This window comes from Sturnus vulgaris, chromosome 8 (assembly GCF_052056855.1).
Source record: "Sturnus vulgaris isolate bStuVul1 chromosome 8, bStuVul1.hap1, whole genome shotgun sequence".
NCBI lineage: Eukaryota > Metazoa > Chordata > Aves > Passeriformes > Sturnidae > Sturnus > Sturnus vulgaris.
In genome coordinates this window covers 21,688,102-21,708,059 of record NC_142250.1, presented here as the reverse complement: position 1 = coordinate 21,708,059, position 19,958 = coordinate 21,688,102, and the positions used below count along the sequence as shown (strand labels likewise).

The 19,958-nt window shown below is 36.7% G+C and overlaps 1 protein-coding gene across 3 annotated transcripts in view; it reads left to right on the top strand.

Annotated features, from left to right (window-relative positions):
- The window catches only part of HTR7 (5-hydroxytryptamine receptor 7), a 29,357-nt gene extending 9,616 nt beyond the window's left edge, over positions 1-19,741 (top strand). The window contains exons 2-3 of one of the 3 annotated variants that reach the window (XR_015805153.1): positions 12,285-13,149; positions 19,131-19,741. Coding sequence is in view for 2 of the 3 variants with exons in the window: in XM_014875404.2 (XP_014730890.1) it covers positions 12,285-13,031; positions 19,131-19,167 (784 nt within the window). In the remaining variant the exon portion in view is untranslated. The remainder of the gene's footprint in view (positions 1-12,284; positions 13,150-19,130) is intronic. The other 2 variants (XM_014875404.2, XM_014875405.2) reach the window with 2 other exon arrangements.
- Positions 19,742-19,958: the final 217 nt, after the last annotated feature.

Sequence of the window (19,958 nt, the reverse complement as noted above, 5' to 3'; positions counted from 1 at the left end):
TGCATTCTGATAACAAGGGCTTGTTCAGAAATTGTCAGTCAGTATAAATACAAGACAGCAAAAAGGGAAGGCCTAAGTACAGGTAACAGAAGTATATGCTATTATCTACACTTATTATAGAATTTACAGTGTAACAGTAATCATGAATATAAGCCATCAAAACACGTGATTGTCATGAAATATTTCAGATATACAGTACAATTTGCCAGAATAATTTTCTGTAAGCAGTTCTCCATGTAGGTTGTTAAATTTTGTTTATTTACTATAGAAGTTGACATTTAGCAAATAGTTGGAATATTAAATCCCTGAACAAAGAGTTTGTTGTCTGGCCAAAAATTACTTGGAAATATTTATACCCATGACCAAAAGAGCTGCTAACAAGATGCAAAGCTTTTCTTTAATAGTTTAATAAGATGTTTTGATGCTAAAAATGGTGCACAGCTTTGGCACTAAAGACTTAACTTTTGTATTGTTATGTACTGTAGTTTCCTTTTTACCCTAAATATCTGCATTTGAAGACCCACTTCTTATCACAAGCAGTTTTAGCAACAATACTGATTGTTGTGGCTCAAGAGTGTATTGTCCCATACGAAAAAACTATTTTTGCAAAATGAATATAGTCATTAAAAGAACACAATATTATTAAAAAAAAACCCAACTGAAAATAAAATAGCATAGTGGACCATTTGTCTATAAACAACACAACAAGGAACTTGACATTTCCAAAGACTCTTATTTAACACAAAGCTTCTGCACTGCTACTGAGCTGTTGAAATAAAGGGAGGATCTTGTCAAGTTTTTCAAACACCTGCAGCTTCCTGAGATGTCCATAGGCCAGCTGTGGTGACTGAGCCCACACTGATGCCAACGTTCTGCTCCTAAATTTAAAAGAGTGTTTGAACTTCTCAGCCTGGCAATGAAAGCTGTTATCATTGGGAGCTGTAGTCACAGAAATAAACCTTAGGTATTTTACTTTTTATCCACACAGAATTGATGCCACCATATTTCATTAGAACCTTTGAGTTGCCAACTTGTTGCTGAGAGGAAAAAAAAAGCAAAGGAAAGACACACTCACTGAGAGGTGGGAAGAAGAGCTTCTTTCTGCTGATCCCACTTGTTCCACTGCTTTTGTGTGTGGTGTAGCATCTGGAAAACGAATATAAAAGAGAGTTCTGTGATCCTTGATAATATTCACATCCTGCTATCTTTAAAGGTTGTGGAGGAGGAGATGATCTATCATCAGCTGTATTTCTGTTTTAGCATAAATGTATAATTCTAAATTCTGAGGAACACAAAATGGTGTTATGAAGGTATTGTGACCACACAATCACACATTCAGCTGGAAAAATGGGTATTTATGAAAAATCAATAGCTGAATCTGTCCTCAAATTTAGTCATTCTACACAGAAAGCTCAGGGGAAGAAAGCCAGAAACTCCTTTCTTGACAAGAAAAAAGCAAGAGGTTTATTTTGTAGATTGAATGTACTAGGTTTTCATGCCTGTGAAGCTGCTGGTAGCAGTTTGTGTTGAAATGTGTTCTATATTTTAAAAATATTTGGTTTTGCAGATTTTGCATGATTTTAAAAAGAAAGAAAAATATGAAGGATGTTGCTGAAAAAAAGAATACACTGTAGTGGAAATTTGTTGGGGTCAGGCCTGATGTTCACCTAGACAAAGAGGACAAACAGTCCTGGCTGATCTCTCCCCAGCTTTCCTGTCTAGTGATCTCTAAGGTTACTTGCAGCTAAAGGCAGAGCTGGTGATATATTAAATGGGGAGTATGGACTTCTGGATTTGGATTAAATGTTGCTGGTGCAAGCTGTAAAAAGCTTGGAACCACAGCCTGGCAGCTCTGAGCAAGACCCAAGAGGTTCAAAGTTCATTAGAATGGAAGATTTGTTAGCTAGAAAGAAATAGTGTCCATTTGGCCATTACTTTCTTCATTCTAAAGGCTGCTGGCAAAAGTGAATAAATATTATGACCCATGAACCACTAAATACTGAGGTTGGGAAAGGCTGAACATACAGTTTTACTGACTGCACTTTGGGTTTTGCTGCAGTTACTTCTCATCACTAGATCTTTCCTTCAGCCTTCTCCTTCAGTTAAAGGGCACCTGGGGCTCTGTGTTTAAGGATTCTGAGTGACTGCAAAGGGAAGAAATATTTATGAAGTAAAATTAAATTCCTGAAAGTTTCCCATTTATACAGGAGAGCTCAACCTGACCAATTTATTTATTGATACTAAATTCCAAAATACCACTTAACGAGATGTTTTGTGAGGAAAATGACAGCAGTCAGGAGAATTACATGTGAAGGGTGAACTTTAGACCGGGTGGTTAAGCATGCTGAATATGTTAGTTAAAATGAGTGCTAAGAAAATAAATAACATATGGTTGAGAAATGTGGTAGCTACAGTAAACCTTACATTCATTGGCATGAAAGATGATAAGACATGATAACCTCGTTCTGTACCACATACTGAGCAGAAAATATACTGCTAAAATATCAAGAAATGACACAAAATAGCTGTTTATATAAATGATAGGGGAGGAATCACCTTATTATCTAATGATAAGTCACTGAACCAAAAGTTTCTGCTGGAAAGGACTGTGAACAGCAGTTTTCTAAAAGGTTCTTGAATTGTAGACTCAAAATTTGATCTAACCTCCTGCCTTCATTCCTTGATAGCTTCCCCTCATGCTGTTCTCTCTCCAGCCACAGCCTCTGCTTCCAAAACTGGATATGATTTTTCCTGTGTTAAGACTTTTTCAGACTAGGAAGAGAAATTATTTTACTACTGTAGGGAAAGCAATTCCAGTGTGCATCTTTAAAAAACAGCTACACAAGATGCTTTGTATATCCCAAAGTTTTTGAAAGAATGTTCTTAATTAAACTTGCTTTAGACTTGGATTTTCCTGTGTACCTAACACAGTTTATTGATATAGTTTGTTTTTTGTCTGGCAAACTTGGGAAAACAAATAAAGCTTGAGGTCAACATTTATAATTTTCACATACCTGACGCAGTGGAACACAGCAAAACTTTTGTGTTATTTAAAAAAAAAAATTCAGTTCTGCCTTCAGGCCAATACAGCCAATGGACAAAGCCAAAAATGTCCCAGTAGGTTAGGTCTGTACTGAGATTCACCCATAGTGACTGCACAGGTCCTCCTTAGGGCTTTGCAAAATTACTGTCATGAAGAAGCAAAGAGGAGAATTTGGACCTGGACTTTCCAGCATTTTTCCTGTCTCTTCAGAGAGAGGAAAAGAAAGAAGGGGGAGGAGGGAAGAAGTATTTTAGAGGGGGTTGTTCCTTAAGTGCTTTATCTGGAGATATTATGTTTAAACTGTTTGTATTCAAGGAAGGAAGAGAAGGGACGTAAATATCAGCACATTGAAATTGCTATTCCCTGAGGATACTTTGTTTTAATACAGTGGTATTAGCAGTTCAGTAGGCTGTGGTTTTTCATTTCATTCATCACTTATACTATGGAAATTTCTGAAATGTTTAATATAATTGTACTGAAGACATCAGTCATGATTTTCTAGTTAAAGTTGTGGGAGGCTTTCATTTTGAAATACTGTTATAACTTTCAAAATAATTCCTTTTAGGCTGATGTTTAGTGTCAATCCAAGAGTGACTCATGTAGTGAAGTTGGAGAAAATCACCTTAGCCATTTCTGCTTTATGGTACTCTGATGACTGATCAAAAACAAAAGACAGTTTTTCATAGCTCTGAAATTGAGCCTCGACACATTTTTTGACAATTCCCCTGGGTGTGAGGGACAAGAGGGTTGAGACAGGGAGAACACAAAAGGAAAAGAAGGATTTTCCAGTTCCTATGTGCAAAACATATTCTTTTCCATTATTGTTTTTGTTTGTTCAGAAACTGCCTCTGTTGAAAAGAGGAGGGATTTCGTCTGAGCAGGTGCTTCAAGGAGCCAGATCTTTAAAGGGCAGAATAAGTCCCCTGTAACAGTGTTAAGCAATATTTCAAGTCAAGCCTCATCCTTCCTCAGTAGGTTTCAGGCTGCTCCTCCAGCTCACTGACAGCACCACCTCCCTCCAGTCATGCCACATGGTTACTCAGATTCCTTTTCCCTTTTCAGGATTACCCAGTTCTCCTCTAATATACAAAAGGCCACAAGATAAAACCTTTTTTCTAGCTTCTTCCAACCTATTTTCCTGCATGTTCAATTGCTAATGAATGTTGCATCACAACCTGACAGAAATAAACAAAAATTCAATTCCTCTCAAATTCTTTTTCTAGAAAAGAGTTTTTCCTATCTTAGTCTCTCAGATAGTATCAGAAGGTTAAATATCTTCTCTGACCTCTCAAAAAGAGGCCCAGGCATGTTGTAATAACATAATTAAATGAAATACTGCATCATGCACATAAAGATGAAAATGAATGTAAAAACCCCATGTAATTAGATACTCAGGTATAAGAGTTGACATGGTGCAAATGCACTGCATTTGTTTTTATGGGTCTACAATATTTTGGCATAATAAAAAGAGTCTCAATATGGAATAAGTTGAAATGTGAATTTTAATAGAAATAGTTTTTTCTGATATAAATCCTCTTATTGAATATAGCAAAAAACTGCCATCTTTGAAGATGATTCAATTTTCCTTTTTCTCTTTGATTGATAAAATGACTTTACAACTACTCTGAATGATACCACAGGGTATGAAGCTATATTCATAAGCTTCTGCACTTGTGAAGCAGCTTGTGTGTATACTATGATGGATTTTATGAAGAAATTTTCAGTAAATTAGATATTTCTTAAAAAGCTTGAGAAGTCTTTTTCTAGGGAATGTTCCTAAAACATTAGTAGCATGTATTGTAAATCATGCTTTATTCTATATTTTGATTAATAGAAGTTTTTACTTAGGAAAAAAAAGAAAAATTTAGGAAAAGCATTTTTACTCTCTTCTCACTTCTTCCACAAAAATAATGTATCTGTGTTAAATAAAGGAGCTTGCAAATCTGGGAGGCGTTGTGTGTGTGAGAAAAGGCAGAAGTGGGTAATATATCCCTGACAGAGTTACGCATTTTCTTTTAGAAAAACATGAAATTATTTTTTGTTTTCCCTCCTCCTTCCGCATTGTTGAACTGTGTTAAAAAAAAATCGATTCTTTCAATGTGTCACTTGCCCAGATTTGGAGAGCTTTTGAAGTGTTACAAATTATCTATTGAGAAGTGGGGTGAAAAGCACTTTTGAGCTCTGTGTGTAATTAATCCTGTTGCACTTGTATACAGGAAACGAGTGATGATGAAACCCACAAAGCTGAAGTTCAGACATTTTCAAAAAAATTAAAAATAGTAAGTCTTCCATTACAGAATGCAACTTAATTCTAAATAATTTGTGTCCAAAACCTTTTCTGTTTTCAACTGTATCTGGTTTCTAGGAGTCTGGTGAAGGATTAAAGGGGCTGAAATCCACCTCCCTCCTTATATGTCCTACATTAATGTCCCCGGTGATGGTAGAAAAGGCAAAATATACAGGTACAGTTTTATTCAAAGAGACTTAATAAAAGCATTTAGTCTATAATTTAGAATATTTATAAGGGCAGTTGCAAAATACGGAGTAGGAAATACACATTATCTAATATTCAGGCAGTGCTGCAAGGTAAACATCAGCAACTACACATTGGCACCTTTCCTTCCAAGCAATGTATAATTTGCAGTGGAAAATGAAAGGCTACTGAGCTGGTTTGTCAAGAAGCTGAGAACAGGATGTGACAGGTGATAAATGCTTTGACAGTCGTGCAGGGTGAAAATGAAAGGGAAAGGGTGAGAGCAGGTGAAAGAAATTTGCCAAGGTCTGAAAGTAGAGAGCAATGTGGTTTCAGAATTACAAATAAGGTAATAGAAGTTGAATGGTCAGATGTTATGCGTATTCTGGCAATATGGGTGTTATGTGTTTCTTAGAAAGAGAACAGAATGCATCCCCCTATCTATGGGATGGATGTCTAAGATTAGTAGACAAAAATAAAGAAGGAAAAATACAGAGCTTCCAGAGAAGGAGAAATAAGACAGCAAGAAGGCGAAATAAAAATGAGTGAAATAAAAGTACGAAAAATGAGCTAAAATAAATAAGAAAAATATGAGGCTGTAAATTTATACAATATGAAAGAGAGAAAGCCCAGGAAAGCACAGGGAAACGAAAAGAAATGTAAGAGAGGAGAAAGCATCCTTCTACTATGCAAATTACATCCCTTTAGAATGAAGATATTTAATTTTGATTGACTTAATCCTCCCCCACTGCCAGAAAAGCCTACACTTTTTGAGTTCATCAAAAATAATCCCCTACAATGATTTTTGAGAAAAAGAGAAATCAAGTCAGAACTTTTACTATGTAGAATAAATTCAATATGTACCCACTATAGCAGTGGAAATGAAGGTCATCCTATTATATAAAGAGAATTTAAGAAAACACATTTCATTAAGAAGAGAAAGGGGAATAATGTAAATTGTTAACCTTACTGAAAGCAAAACAAGTATTTCATTCTCATTCTTCCAAATAACAAAGTTAACACATCACTATTTCAATGATAAGAATAATGTTGACATTTTATGAAATGTGAAGCATAAGCAATCTAGAAGAAGAGATATCAAAACATACATTTAAGATCTTTTATATTTGTTCATCCACCATCAGCTGAGAAGGATGAAGTTGAGCTTTCTAGGATTTCTTGCAATTAAGACATGGAAGCTGACCACTGTGCTGGCTTTTATAAACTGTATACCAATTCGCAGCATAGGAAAGATGCAACATTTAGCTAGATACAGCGTAGAACTAATCAAAGTATTTTTCTCTCCACTGAGTAGTCTTTTGATTTTGTTAGTCCTGCAGCCTCACTGTATCATTGCTTGGTATTTTATGTTCAGGTTTTAAAGTGACCCAATTCATATTCTGAAAGGTCTTGAATATGCTTTGAAATTAGTAACTTTGATAATTTCTGCTAAGGAGAAAAGTATTTTACTGCCTCTGAAATACCCTCCTCTTCCCAGGCAATAAACTGGCAGTGACCATGATGTGATTATGAGGCTAGTCTGTATTGCAGAAAGGTAAAGTACTGTTGTACAATAATTAACAAGATAATTGTCACATTATAGCACCATAGCTCTGCACTGCAATGCTCATGTCCCCCATTTAGGTCTTTTCATGTTTCTGCTCTTTTACTTCTGTCTCAATTACTTTAGTATGTGGTGGGAATAGTATTTCCCTGATCAGTTTGTATACCTTGTTTTATTTAAAAGGAAGTCTGAGGGACAGAGCATCTCTTACATTGTGTAAACACATCATCTTTGAAAAGAAAACAGTATTTGCTAGATGTTCTGACATAGCCATAACAGAAAGAATAGATTTGGTATTTGTTTCAACTTGTTACATTTACATTTGAAGGAAAGGAAAAAAGTTATCTAGATGCATTACTACACTAGGGAGAATGTTTTTGGATGCTGGATAGATTTTAGGAATGGCATTTTGCTCCTATTCTTGTGAAGTGTCTCTTAATGCTGAGCTGAACCAAATTGAAAAAAAATTATGAGAGACGATGAGAGAATCACAACCATGAAGAAAACAATGAAGAAAAGCCAGTAGATCAGCATAATTCTTCAGAAGAAGTTATTATTGCAGATGAAGTACAGGATGGGATTCTATAGAGGTGGGTTTGCACAGAAATCCTGTATGGAGATACACATTGAAGACGGAAAGCTTCTGTGCTAGAGAAACAGAGAAGCAAAGGAAGAAGCATTGTTGTGTCTTTGGAACAAAGCAGTTTGATGACCATTAAAATAAAACAGTGGGAGAACTGAGAGAACCTCATATTAAGCACAGCTCCTAATCAAATGGCAGGTGGTAACAAAACAATATTATGTTGCAATTCCTGGTAGCAATAGCTGTAATACACAAATGTATCATTTCCAGTATAATGTCTCTAGTCTTATTCCATAGCAATCCAATCTGCTTCATGGAAGCATTGTCAGGCAGTGAAAGATCTGGTTTGATTCTGGAATGTGTTGGATCGAGTCAGTGAATTCTGAGACATAAAGGTGAACTAACTATAATGGAATTCTATCTGCCTATAAAGTGCATGGAGACCAGAGCCAAAGGAATTACACGTGTGGTACAACAGTTGTATAAGTGCTGCTGATGTCATGATGCATTCAATTTATTACTGAATTGGGCAGGAAGCTTCAAAATTATTTTAATTCTTTTAACTGCAAGCTTTTCTCTTGCTCTTTGACTTTTTATCTTTTAGACATATAATGGAGGTAGGAATGAAAGATTTAGGACACATGATCACAAATTTTCTATTTTCTTTCTATTGTTTAAGTCAACGTAGCTGTTAGGTCTCAGGTTGTTTGCTGGATATTTCAAAATGTGTTAAGACTAGACCCATCTGCCTATCTGATCTACAGTTAAAGTAATAATAGAGATTTTTTTAGACCTGTAGAATGAAAACTCTTCTTGTGGCCATTGTAATGGGTTCATAACAGAAAAACCAGAATGCAAAAGCCCACAAACTGAATAATCTCAGGACCAGACCTATATAGTTATAATGGTTTTACATTAAATTTTCTATGACAATTTCTTGTCATTAAATGCTAACCATTTGGAGATACCGGGGAAGAATTCTATGCCATAGGGAATCAGATTGTGGCAAATGGCAATTATGTACAATGGCTGGTGAAAGGAGGGAATTCTTTACCCCCTCCCAGGTTTGAACAGAGCTCCAGAAAGAGGATGGGGTAATTTTTCCTCCCCAGAGCTGGGGCGCACACTGTGTGCCTCACACCTGAATGGGACTGCAGCAGAAGAACCAGCTTCCAAACCCCCAGTGAGAAGAAGAGACCCTGAAGAAATCATGAGAAACCAACCCAGAATAGGGATGTGCTCATGTGTTTATACACATACATTTAACAAGAAGATTACACTGCCCTTCACTATTTGCCATCTTTTTGGTCTCTGCTGTTTACTTTGAGCTCTCCAAGCAAGGGTCTGTTTTCTACATATGTGATGCTGTAGAGAAGTGTTCACATCATCCTTTTTTGCTGTATCCATTAAACAGTAGTGCCATATTCTTCCTTCTCAGTGTTTTGCACTCACCCAGCACCCTTGGAATGGCAGCAGGACATGAGTGCTGTGTGTGTAGTGCCCCTCGTAGGGCTGCCCAACTGGTACAGCCTCCTGCACTTCAGTCTTCTGCACACAGCACCAGGCTGAAAATGCTAAATGGAAAATGCTGTGACCAGTTTAGTAGAAATGAAGGCCATGAATCTGCTTTTGGGGAGTAACCTGGATACAGACCCCACTGTGCTGGGTGTAACGTGGAGAGATGCTCTGTCTGGCAGAACCAGTCAAGAGATTCAGAGCAGGAAGAATACAAAATAGCATTGCCCTTCTTTTAAATGTGAGAACTGAGGCACACTTGCTTCTCCACCAGGATCAAAATGAACATCTGTGGCATGTGAAAGAAATAAATCTCAGAATATCAAATCTGAGACACTTCTTTCATGTGGGGGATAGCTCAGGCTCATGAAATGGGTTTTTTAGGGACTCACACTTCATTCTTTTCCAGTAATAAGACCTCAAGGTGTTACTTACACTTGAATATGTTAAGTTCAGCTGATTTACCTTAAGTATTTTTTGTTCAAGTACTAGTTTAAGATTAAGCATTACAAAGCATATTTTCCCACTGAATTTGACACAGTATTTTTGAAGCTCATGAATCTATTAAACCCCGAACACTCTCCAGTGTATTAGGCAACAGGAGTGATTTACATTATTTTGACGTTGCAAGTGAATTTTCAAGGGTAATGGATTTCATATAGAGAGATTAAAACAACATTCCTTCATTTGTGCCTGCTGACTTCTTTCCCCCTATCATACTACATTTAGCAAAATGAATAAGGCAGAAAGGATGTTGGTGTATTTTTATGTTAATTAGCATATTTTAATTTCAAATAGCATTTCTGAAGAAAAGAAACACTCCCAAAAAAGTGATGCCAGGGCAAAACTAATGAATTTTCATTCTTTTCAGTATACTTAAGCTTTCATGAATTCTTTTTGTTATATTCTGGTGCATGAGAATGCATCAGTAGGCACTTAGAATATGCAGCCCACAGATCTGATTTTTACAGAAATCCAGCTTAACGTTTTTAGCTACATAATAAAGTTCACCTCCAAAGTGTGTTATTTTTAGTGACCAGTTGGGTAATAGCTCTAGAAGTGCATACTTCAGGAAGGCAGATAAGGATTTCTTTAAAAACAACACACTGTAAGTGACAAGAAGTCTTTGTGCACGAAGGATGTATTTAACTGTTTTGTACCTAAACTGGGCTATTCTTAGACAAATTTTAAGGATAGGCCACTCTTGTCCCCAAAAGTGTGAAGCTGAGAGCTCACCCTTGCTGCAGTTGCATTCCTTAAAGCAGTGTGATGTATACTTTAATTAGTTAAACTGAAATTTCACTGCACTAACTCTTCCATGTCTTGGAGCACCTTGGAAAACCCTTGGCTCCTTGGGTTTTGGCCATGGTGCTATAAAACAGAAATCTCCATGGTCTGGAGCCTGATGGCCATGGCTGCTGGGCCAGTGACTGTATTCTAATGCTGATGGTGATTGGCACAGGAAGCAGCCCTTTGTAACAGCACAGTCCATGGATTGCACTGCTCTGATCCCAGACAATTCCAGTAAGAATTCTTCCTTCATGGCTCCTCCAGGCACAGATTCACTGGCAAAATACTGACCTGCTGGAATTTACTTGTGCATCCTGTCAAGAATAGGCACAATAAACCAGTCTGTCCTTTGTGTAACACTTTTCATAACAGCAATAAAAAAACCAATGACATGGTTTAACAGGATTGTTGATACTCATGAGAGTAGATCATTAAATGATGTTTCTTTTACTTCTATAACTGTAGCATACCTGGGTGCTTGTATAAAGCAAGAGCACTGGCCATGATTTACTGCACTGCAATAAAATCAACAATGCAGCATTCCACAGAGCCAGGCAAATCCCATATTTGATGTGCTAAGTGAATAGACAGAGAAAACATGCTCCTCAAAACTATTTTTCATGATATTCCTATAATTCATGTTAGTAATGCTCCAGAACCTTCACTATAGGAGTAAACACTGGTAGCTCTTGAAACCAAAACATTATTCAGAAACTTAATTTGAAATAATTTCTTCTACAAGTGAAAAACAAATCACACTGATTTTTTCTAAATTCTTTTGGAGGAAAGAACAATTTGAGAAGTTAACAGTAACTCATAGGTAATTTCCAGTTAAGCAGAAGCCAAAATTGAAACTAAAAATCTCAGGTCTAAATAAAGGCATCTGATTCCATCTAAGAGAAAATTCCCATTCTTAGAGAGGAAATACAGAAATTTCCCATAGTTGAAATTAAATTCAGACTTAGGATATTCTCACCCAGCTATATAGAGCCATAAAAATAGCAATTAGAAAAAGATACTTAGTTTAAAATACCACAAATTAGGAAATATAAAAGTTGTCAACAGATCTAATTTTTCTTTCTATGAAAAATCGACCCTTATAAACATTTTTTTGTTTGTAAAACTGTGTTTTCTTCCTCAGGTCTTCTTGAAGCGGGACAGATTTTTATTTTGTTCAGTAAAAGTTTGGACATTGAAAAAATGTATTTTCTTTCAAATTAAGTGATGATAAAGAGAAGTATTTTAATACTGAAATAGTTTATTCTTGGTATAAGTTCACAGTTTGTTGCTCCTGCCTGAAACATGAAGGAAAGAAAGACAACCCATCAACTTAGTGGCAGGGCTCTTCCTAATTGTTGAATACAAAAGAGTGAAGATAAATGCTTGCTTGTTACAATCATCCACTCAATACAAAAAGTGATAGACTTTGTGGAATGAGCATTCTTCTATACTCCAAGATTTCCTAAGGTAGCAAAATAAAATTTAGGTTTCAAAATAAAATTTAGGTTAAAAGCCAAAATATGCTTTGTGTGCATGAAGATTGAACAAATGCATAGAAATCACAGCCTGTTATGGGCAATGGGAGATTTCCTTCTTGAATAAAAGACCTTTTATATGGAATACTAACACTATAAATTTTAGCATGAAAGACACGTGAATTTACAAGCCGGAAGTACATGCAGAGAGAGGGTTGAAAATTATGAAACAGAGAATTTGGCCGACGATTTTGGTCTATGGCAGACTACATGACACTGCATGACATAACTGTTAACAGTTAACCCCCGCCCTCTGTAGTAACTCTGTGTTATCATTCCAGGTACCTGGGAATAACCAGACCTCTCACCTACCCTGTAAGGCAGAATGGGAAGTGTATGGCCAAAATGATCCTGTGTGTGTGGCTCTTATCTGCCTCTATCACCATACCCCCGCTCTTCGGCTGGGCACAGAATGTCAATGATGAAAAGGTTTGTCTCATCAGTCAAGACTTTGGCTACACCATTTACTCCACTGCAGTTGCATTTTATATTCCAATGTCAGTGATGCTTTTCATGTACTATCAGATTTATAAAGCTGCCAGGAGGAGTGCTGCTAAACACAAGTTTACTGGTTTTCCCCGTCTGGAAGAAATGGAAGGGATTTCTGTGAATGGACTTGTAAAACTGCACAAGGAATCTGAAGAATGTACTAACTTTTCACGACTCCTAAAGCATGACAAGAAAAACATTTCCATTTTTAAAAGAGAACAGAAAGCTGCCACCACCCTTGGGATTATTGTTGGGGCTTTCACAGTCTGCTGGCTGCCCTTTTTCCTCCTCTCGACTGCAAGGCCCTTCATCTGTGGTACAGCATGCAGCTGCATCCCACTGTGGGTGGAGAGAACATTTCTATGGCTGGGCTATGCAAACTCTCTCATTAACCCTTTTATATATGCCTTCTTCAACCGGGACCTGAGGACGACCTATCGCAACCTGCTGCAGTGCAGATACAGGAACATCAACCGCAAGCTCTCAGCCGCAGGGATGCACGAGGCTCTGAAGCTTGCAGAAAAGCCAGAGTTCGTCCTGTAAGGTCACTCATCCTCTGCTGTGATCATTTGTTGTTTTATCACATTAGCTTTTCCCCCACAGGTTTGAGAGAAGTGTTGTAGGAAGAACCAGTCAATGCAGTCATCAAGAAACAAGGTAGAGCCCTCCAGTCCTAATCAGCCTAGAAAAACAACACCACCACCTAAAGAATTTGAGTGTGAGGAGAATAAAGCATAAGAGTGAAATGTAGTGCAGGATGTTCGAGCTGTTAGTGAGGAAAAAGCAAAGTTGGCCTAACCCGTTTGTTTGGCACAAAAAATGTTTAGTAGGTCTGAATGTTGGATGCACCTTGTGTCCCAGGGATTCTTTGCTGTAATAAAGACTTGAGAATGGTGAAGTGTTCATTTCCTTCCACTTTAGTATTACAAAAAAAAATCATTAAAGAAGAAGCTGAATCAAAGAACTTCTATTGCTTAGAAATACTCTTTATTATAAAAACTCGTATTTTAATTAAATATTAATTTACTGGATTGCCTGGAAATGACTATGTTGTGAAATTTAATATTGTGTTTACACAGCAACTCTGGCACTGAAAGAATAGGTTACACATCCAATGTGATTATAAGAGTTTGAGTAAAGTCACTTGGACCAGCCTCTACTGCTGCATACAGCCATGCAGCACAGTTAGCTGCAGTGAGGCTGTGCAAATCACACCAGGTAATCTTGTACTACATTTCTAACATAACAAATGTGTCTGATTACAGTTTATTTCAGGATCTGTCTGGTCTTTGTCCATCTCTTCATTCTTTAATATTCTTGGCTTTCTCAGCTGAGCACTTCTCTAATCTAGATGGAGACTGTCTGGGCTCAAGTAATTTCTCTTGATGTGTGTCTAGTCCTTGTTCCTTCAGTAGTTCATTTACTGTCTATTTGAAAGCTCTTCTGCTTTTTGGGATTTCTTTCTCTTCTGAAGTCAGCAAGGAAAAAAATAAACATAAGACCTTATGACTTCGGAGACATCTGGACTTTATCCTTAAAAACTGATTTTAATCATCACTTGTGGTTAAAGTGATTTAAAGCCTTGCTTTGTGTACAAATAAAGATAATTTACTTTTTCTAGTTCTAGCTTTTTCTACCACCATTGCAGTTTGTCCAAGTATGTGATCCTACTTCCCCTGACTTTGGTAATAGATCTCTTTGGTCAGTGTAGCAGGGCCAAATAGCATAACAGGATTTCTATTTAAAAATTTAAAATTAATATATTGATTATATTAATATATTACTAGTAATGCATTAATATAACATGCAGCAATTGTGTAAGATACTGTTATAATAACAGAAAATAATAATAAAACAACTCATTAGATCAAGATGAGTTCTTTGGCCCAAGTTTGCATTGCACACCATGTTCCAGCTGAAGCAGAGGATGAGGGTATGTTAGTGAACAAAGACTGCTTCAGAGCTTGAGCTACTTTTTCAGATATCAGGACATCAGTGAGGAGACGTTCATTATCAAATTGCCTCAGCATCAGATCACACTTTAGGCTAACTTCTGTCCCCACTTTCTCAAGTCTGAAACCAAAATGACTTAAATGAGTTCAGTGATGTTAATTTGGGCTAAGTAGGGAGCAGACTGTGCCAGATCCCTTGTTCCAAGCACACAGACGTAATTGCAAAACTCGAGCCTCTAACTGGCACATAGCCAGGACCTGGGCTGATGTGCTGAGCTATGTGTACTGAAACATGCTTGAGTAATTTTAGATGCATTCATACACTACAGTAGGGAGTACATTTTGGCCTCATTTTCAGAATAGAACCATAGAGTAAGAGGCTGTATTCCAGCTTCAAAACGATTTTCTAAAGAAGTTTCAAATTTATTTGGGACAGTCCTATTTCTTTGAAATGTTCCAATATTATGCACAGGGGCAAGAAGAGATTTGGGACCAGAACATCCACAAGCTCTGGAGTATGGAGAGCTCCTGTTAACTCAAGCATATTTTCCATATTCAACATGAAATTTTTGTTGTTTCTTTATTACTTATCAGAGTAGCTTTTTGTTTGCTTGTTTGTTTCCAGCATAAGTGAGAAGTTTTCAAGGCCTTCTGTAAGTTTGGGGTTTTTTTCCCTGTGTAAGAATATAAATGGGAATATACCAACAGATGTATCTGGGAAGACTCCAAGTGGGACTATAAAAGTCTGACAGTGATTTTAGAACTCTGGACAGAAGTTTCAGTATTTTTATTCTGCAGGAAAGCCTAAGAAGCTGTGTTTCCTCCAAATACGATTTTCCTTTTTTTTTTTTTTAAATGAAATATGTGTCTTGTGAGTCAGAAATTGACATTTGCCCAGCTGTCACTAAAGGCAAATGCTTTCCTCTGGGAAAACATCCTGCAGGAGCCCAGCTTTCCTGTACCATCTGTTTCAGGTGATGAGAGCCCAGGAAAGAATAAGAGTTGTTATGGTGTGTATACCAATCCTTGTAGTTTTTGGAGAGAAACATCCATATTTAATCTCTGTATATGTTTAGAAAGCAAAGACAAACAAAATAAAAGGAAAAAAACCAAAACAACAAAAAACCCCCCAAAAAACAAACTAGTAACAAAGTTTCTTCGTACACCCAAACAAGAAATAGACAAATGCAAGGTGTTTTTAGACAGAGCTGTATTTGAGGGGAAAAGTAAAGGAGTTGAGAAGATTGGAAGAATGTCCCATTGCCCAAGCACACAGAGAAGAAAAGAAGTTGAGAAGAAGCAAATGTTTTCAGAGAGATTTATATTGGAAAGAGGCTTTAAGAAGAACAAGGAGAAAATGATTGTTTGGGTTCGTGAATAGGACATTTCACTTTTTAAAAAGATAAATAAATAGAACTGCATCACAATACCTGACTGCAGTAGTACCATTTTTTTCCACTTAGATAATTCATTACACATCTGACAAGGGAGTAATACAAGAATGGGTAATGAAAAGTCTCTGTCAACATGTGCTTTTATCAAACCCAAGAAGAGACTGCACTCGTGGTCTCTGTGCTCTTACATCTGTTTCTAGAGGAAAACCAGAAGGGTGAATCAGATAGACGGGGTTGTGGAAAAAAATGGAAATAAAAGACTCCAGGAACCAGACAGAGCACAGGCAGGCCATCACAACACTGACTAAGTGAAGAGGGAGAAAGTGAGAATTGTGCTCCCCCTGCCCACTCAGCACTGTGTTTTAGAGGGAGGCTGACTGTGGTAGGAGCCTCATTCCCAACACTTTTCCCAGCTCCCACCACCTCCCAGCCTGTACATCTAATACTGTAACACAGTATTGGCACTTGCCAAACTCCTCTGTTTAGCAAGAGTCTTACTGGGTAGTAACAGGAATAGAAGAGTAGTAAAACATGTGATTTGATGATAATATCTTATTATTGTTATGCATCTATTGCTTCACGTTTCAGTTTCATAACAAGAAAAACAATGCTTTTCGTGCTCTGTTCAGAGCTAGCACCACCTGCAGAAAGAGTGGCAAAGAAATCTACTGCAATGAGACATAAAGAAGGGAATTTTTTACCATATTTATACTATAAATAATGTAAACAAAATCCACTCATTCATTTGCCCCTGCTTCCTGGCAGGAAAACAGATTTCCAGGCAACCATTGCTCCAAACAGTGCAGCATTATTAAAAGGACATTATAAAGTTTTTGGATTATGAATTAAGATGCTGCAGTTACAGAACTGGAAGGTGTTGGAAGCAATGCCATTGGTTTTTGTGCTATCCCCTAGCTATTTAATTTTCATGTGATTTTTCTAATCTTTAGGGAAAAAAAAATTTAAATTACAGTATTCTCAGAAAAACTGCAAGATCAATGTGTCATCAAATCCTCTTCACAGTTTGCTTAAGAATTAGTTCTTGTCTTTTAAACATTTCCCAGGAAGACACAGAGAAAGAGAAAAGAGAAAATTAAGAGACTTGGGGAATGGTTTTAATATGCAAAATTATTAATATCCTGGAATAGAAGAGACTTCTTATTTCAAATGCTGAGGAGGTAGGGATTGTGAAGAATAGATTTCTTTTTTTTTTTAGGAGAAGGGCTTAAGCAAGTAAATTTTAAAATAACTTGAGAAACATTGAATCAGAATAGTAATCTTTAAAATTTGCAGAAAATACAAACTTAGATCTTACTTCATGGATTTAAATCTTCTAAGGTTGTTATTGTCACTAAAGGGTGGGTTCAGCATGAGTTTGAAGTGAATTATATTTTCTATATCCACTTTCTAAACATTTTGCCAAATGGGCCTGTCGTTCCCCACACCCGAAATTCAGCTGCTTTGTTATTTTGCCAAATCCCTTCTCATGTGGGGATAGCTCCAAAAGGACAGAATGGCTTTTATTTGCTGAAAACTGAAAAGATGCTTATGATTCCCAGATTCATTTCTCAGTGCTGCAAGCTAAAAAAATCCCATTGAGCTATTTCTAAAAGATATTAATATATGGTGATTGCTGAGGATAGTATTTTGATGATTTGTGTAACTTTGTGACTTTACTGATTGAAATTATAATTTCTCTTATTTGTGATCTTTCACATAGAGCTAGTCAAGTTACTTCAGAAAAAAAATGCATACAAATCTATCAAAGTTTCCAGAAGACAACATACAGTTTTATAAACCAACATACCAGACTGAATAAATATTTTGCCTTTAGTTTTCTGTCTACTCAGTTAAAACCAACGAAATTTCGTTAATTCTGTAGTTGTGTGGTCTTGCTAGTTCCAGAAAATTGTGTTTACAGTATAATTATTTTTACCTTTTGTAAGACAAGAGAAAGCAAGCCACTGAAATATACTTAGTACAGCCCTTTCGAAAAATCTTTTTAAAGCATGGAAAATATAAAAGAATGCATCTGGAAAAAACTCATTATTGCCTCAGAAAACTTGACATCTTTGGCTAACCAGGTCTGTGTTAAAACAACAGAGATTCCTCAGTCAAATTTACCATCCTGAAAGTAGTTGCAAGGGAAATACAAAATCAGGCAAATTAAATGAACATTTACTTCCCAACAATAGTTGCAAAAGCTGAAAAATCCATAAATTCTATTTCTGTATTCAAAGAAAGCAGTAAACGCAGCAAGTGAAAATCATGCTGAGGTCCTTTCACTTGTCATTACAAGAAAAAAAATCAGAAGTTCAATTAGGCACATAAAGTTAATGCTGCAAAATAACAATATTTTTTTTAATATTAGTATGCTCTTTCTGAAATAATCTTCTTTCAGCCCAGAAAAGAGAAAAACAACATTCTCTAGGGCAAATGATATAAAATCCAGAATTTTATTCTGGCTTTAAACGAAAATCTACAATTGCCTAAAACATAGAATTTAAAACATATTTATCTTTCCTTTCTATCTAGTTTTGAATTTGGATATAATTACCAGGATGTGTTTTCATGTAATAAAATATTTGAAAGAAGTGAGAATGCAGGTTTGTCTGTAAAAATGCCTGCTCCTGATACAATTAGAAATATGAATAATTCCATGGTTCCAACAGGGAGACTGTAAAAGACACAACAGTGCCTTGCTGCGAGACTGGAGAGGGATGCCCTGAACCCTGCCCTGTAACGGTGCTGTACAAGAGTGGTCCCTCCCTTCACCCAGCTTGAGGAGAGAGGCAGGATTTGTACATTCCATGCAAAGATTTTGCAGTAATTTGTCTATAAACTATTTTATGAAAGCAAGGAAGAAGTCTTCATTATTGCCCTGGCTCCTTTCTCTGCATCTCTCTCATGAGGTCTCCATGAGCAGTGGCACTGGAGCTTTGTGCTGCCACCAGAGGATGCAGGGCTGGGCCAAATGCAGGGCTATCAATAAAGTCACCTATATTTAATGAATTTCGGGCTTTTGCCACTGAATTGTGTAAAACAGACTGACAGCTCCCTCAGTTCTCACAGCAACCTGAAATATGTTGAGTACAAAGGACTGAAAGCCCCCAGAATGCTCCACTTTCCCCCAGCTTCCTCATTTGTATGGGATTTTAGAGAATTATCTCAATAGACATGATCTAATTGCCTCTTGAGAAATGTTTCCATTTATTTCAGTGGTATTTTGGTCAGAGCTTTTTAGTTGCTCCAGGATATTTCTCATCTAATTCATTCCCTTTTTTAAAAACAGGAGAAGTCCTGATTTCTCCAGGGAAAAAGAGTCATGACCAAATGTGCTTCAAAGCAGCCAGAAAAAGTGAAGCCAGAACAGGAAGAAGAAAAATGAAGAGTTGGCTTCCGAAGAACTGGATAGATTTATGAAATGTACTTCATCTTCCTTTGATGGGAATGTGCTAAAAATATTCCATGAGCTCAATACTTTACATTAAATGTATTTCTATTGGAAGTACTCACATCTTGTTTGTTATGGAGGAAAATGCCGTTACATACAAATGAAAATAGTTTTCTGCCTGAGAAAGCCAAATTATTTCAGCAATAAGTTTGTGGGGTGGGGAGAATGCCACTGAAACTCAAAGATAAAGCATTGTACAGGTTCCCAGCACATTAAACTATGTAGAAGAACATTTGTATGTTTACCATGCTTGTGGATCCTAACACTGGTGTTCATATTCAGGGATTGTCAGTGATACTGAATGTATTTTGCTGTACTAAAAAAAAAAAAAGAGGTTTCCAGGCAAATGCTGTCTCTGTGGATGCTTTCAGAGCTTGTGTTCAAGAGATGCTGTACACCTGCAGTGGGATTGAGAATGACAACAATAAAAGACCAATTTTTGTTAAAGATTTCTGTTGTATTAAGTAAATGTCTGTTACTTGTTAAAATACATGTGGTTGGTTCTCCCAGAATTTTGTAAAAGGCTGCTTTCATTTACACAGGGACGAAAGTTAAGGGAAAAAATTAGAATGCACATGTATTACACCATAGCTAATTTACAAATATGATTGCTTTGCTTTAATGTAATTTTCATGACCTGCCAAATTATACATTTATGTAATTTCA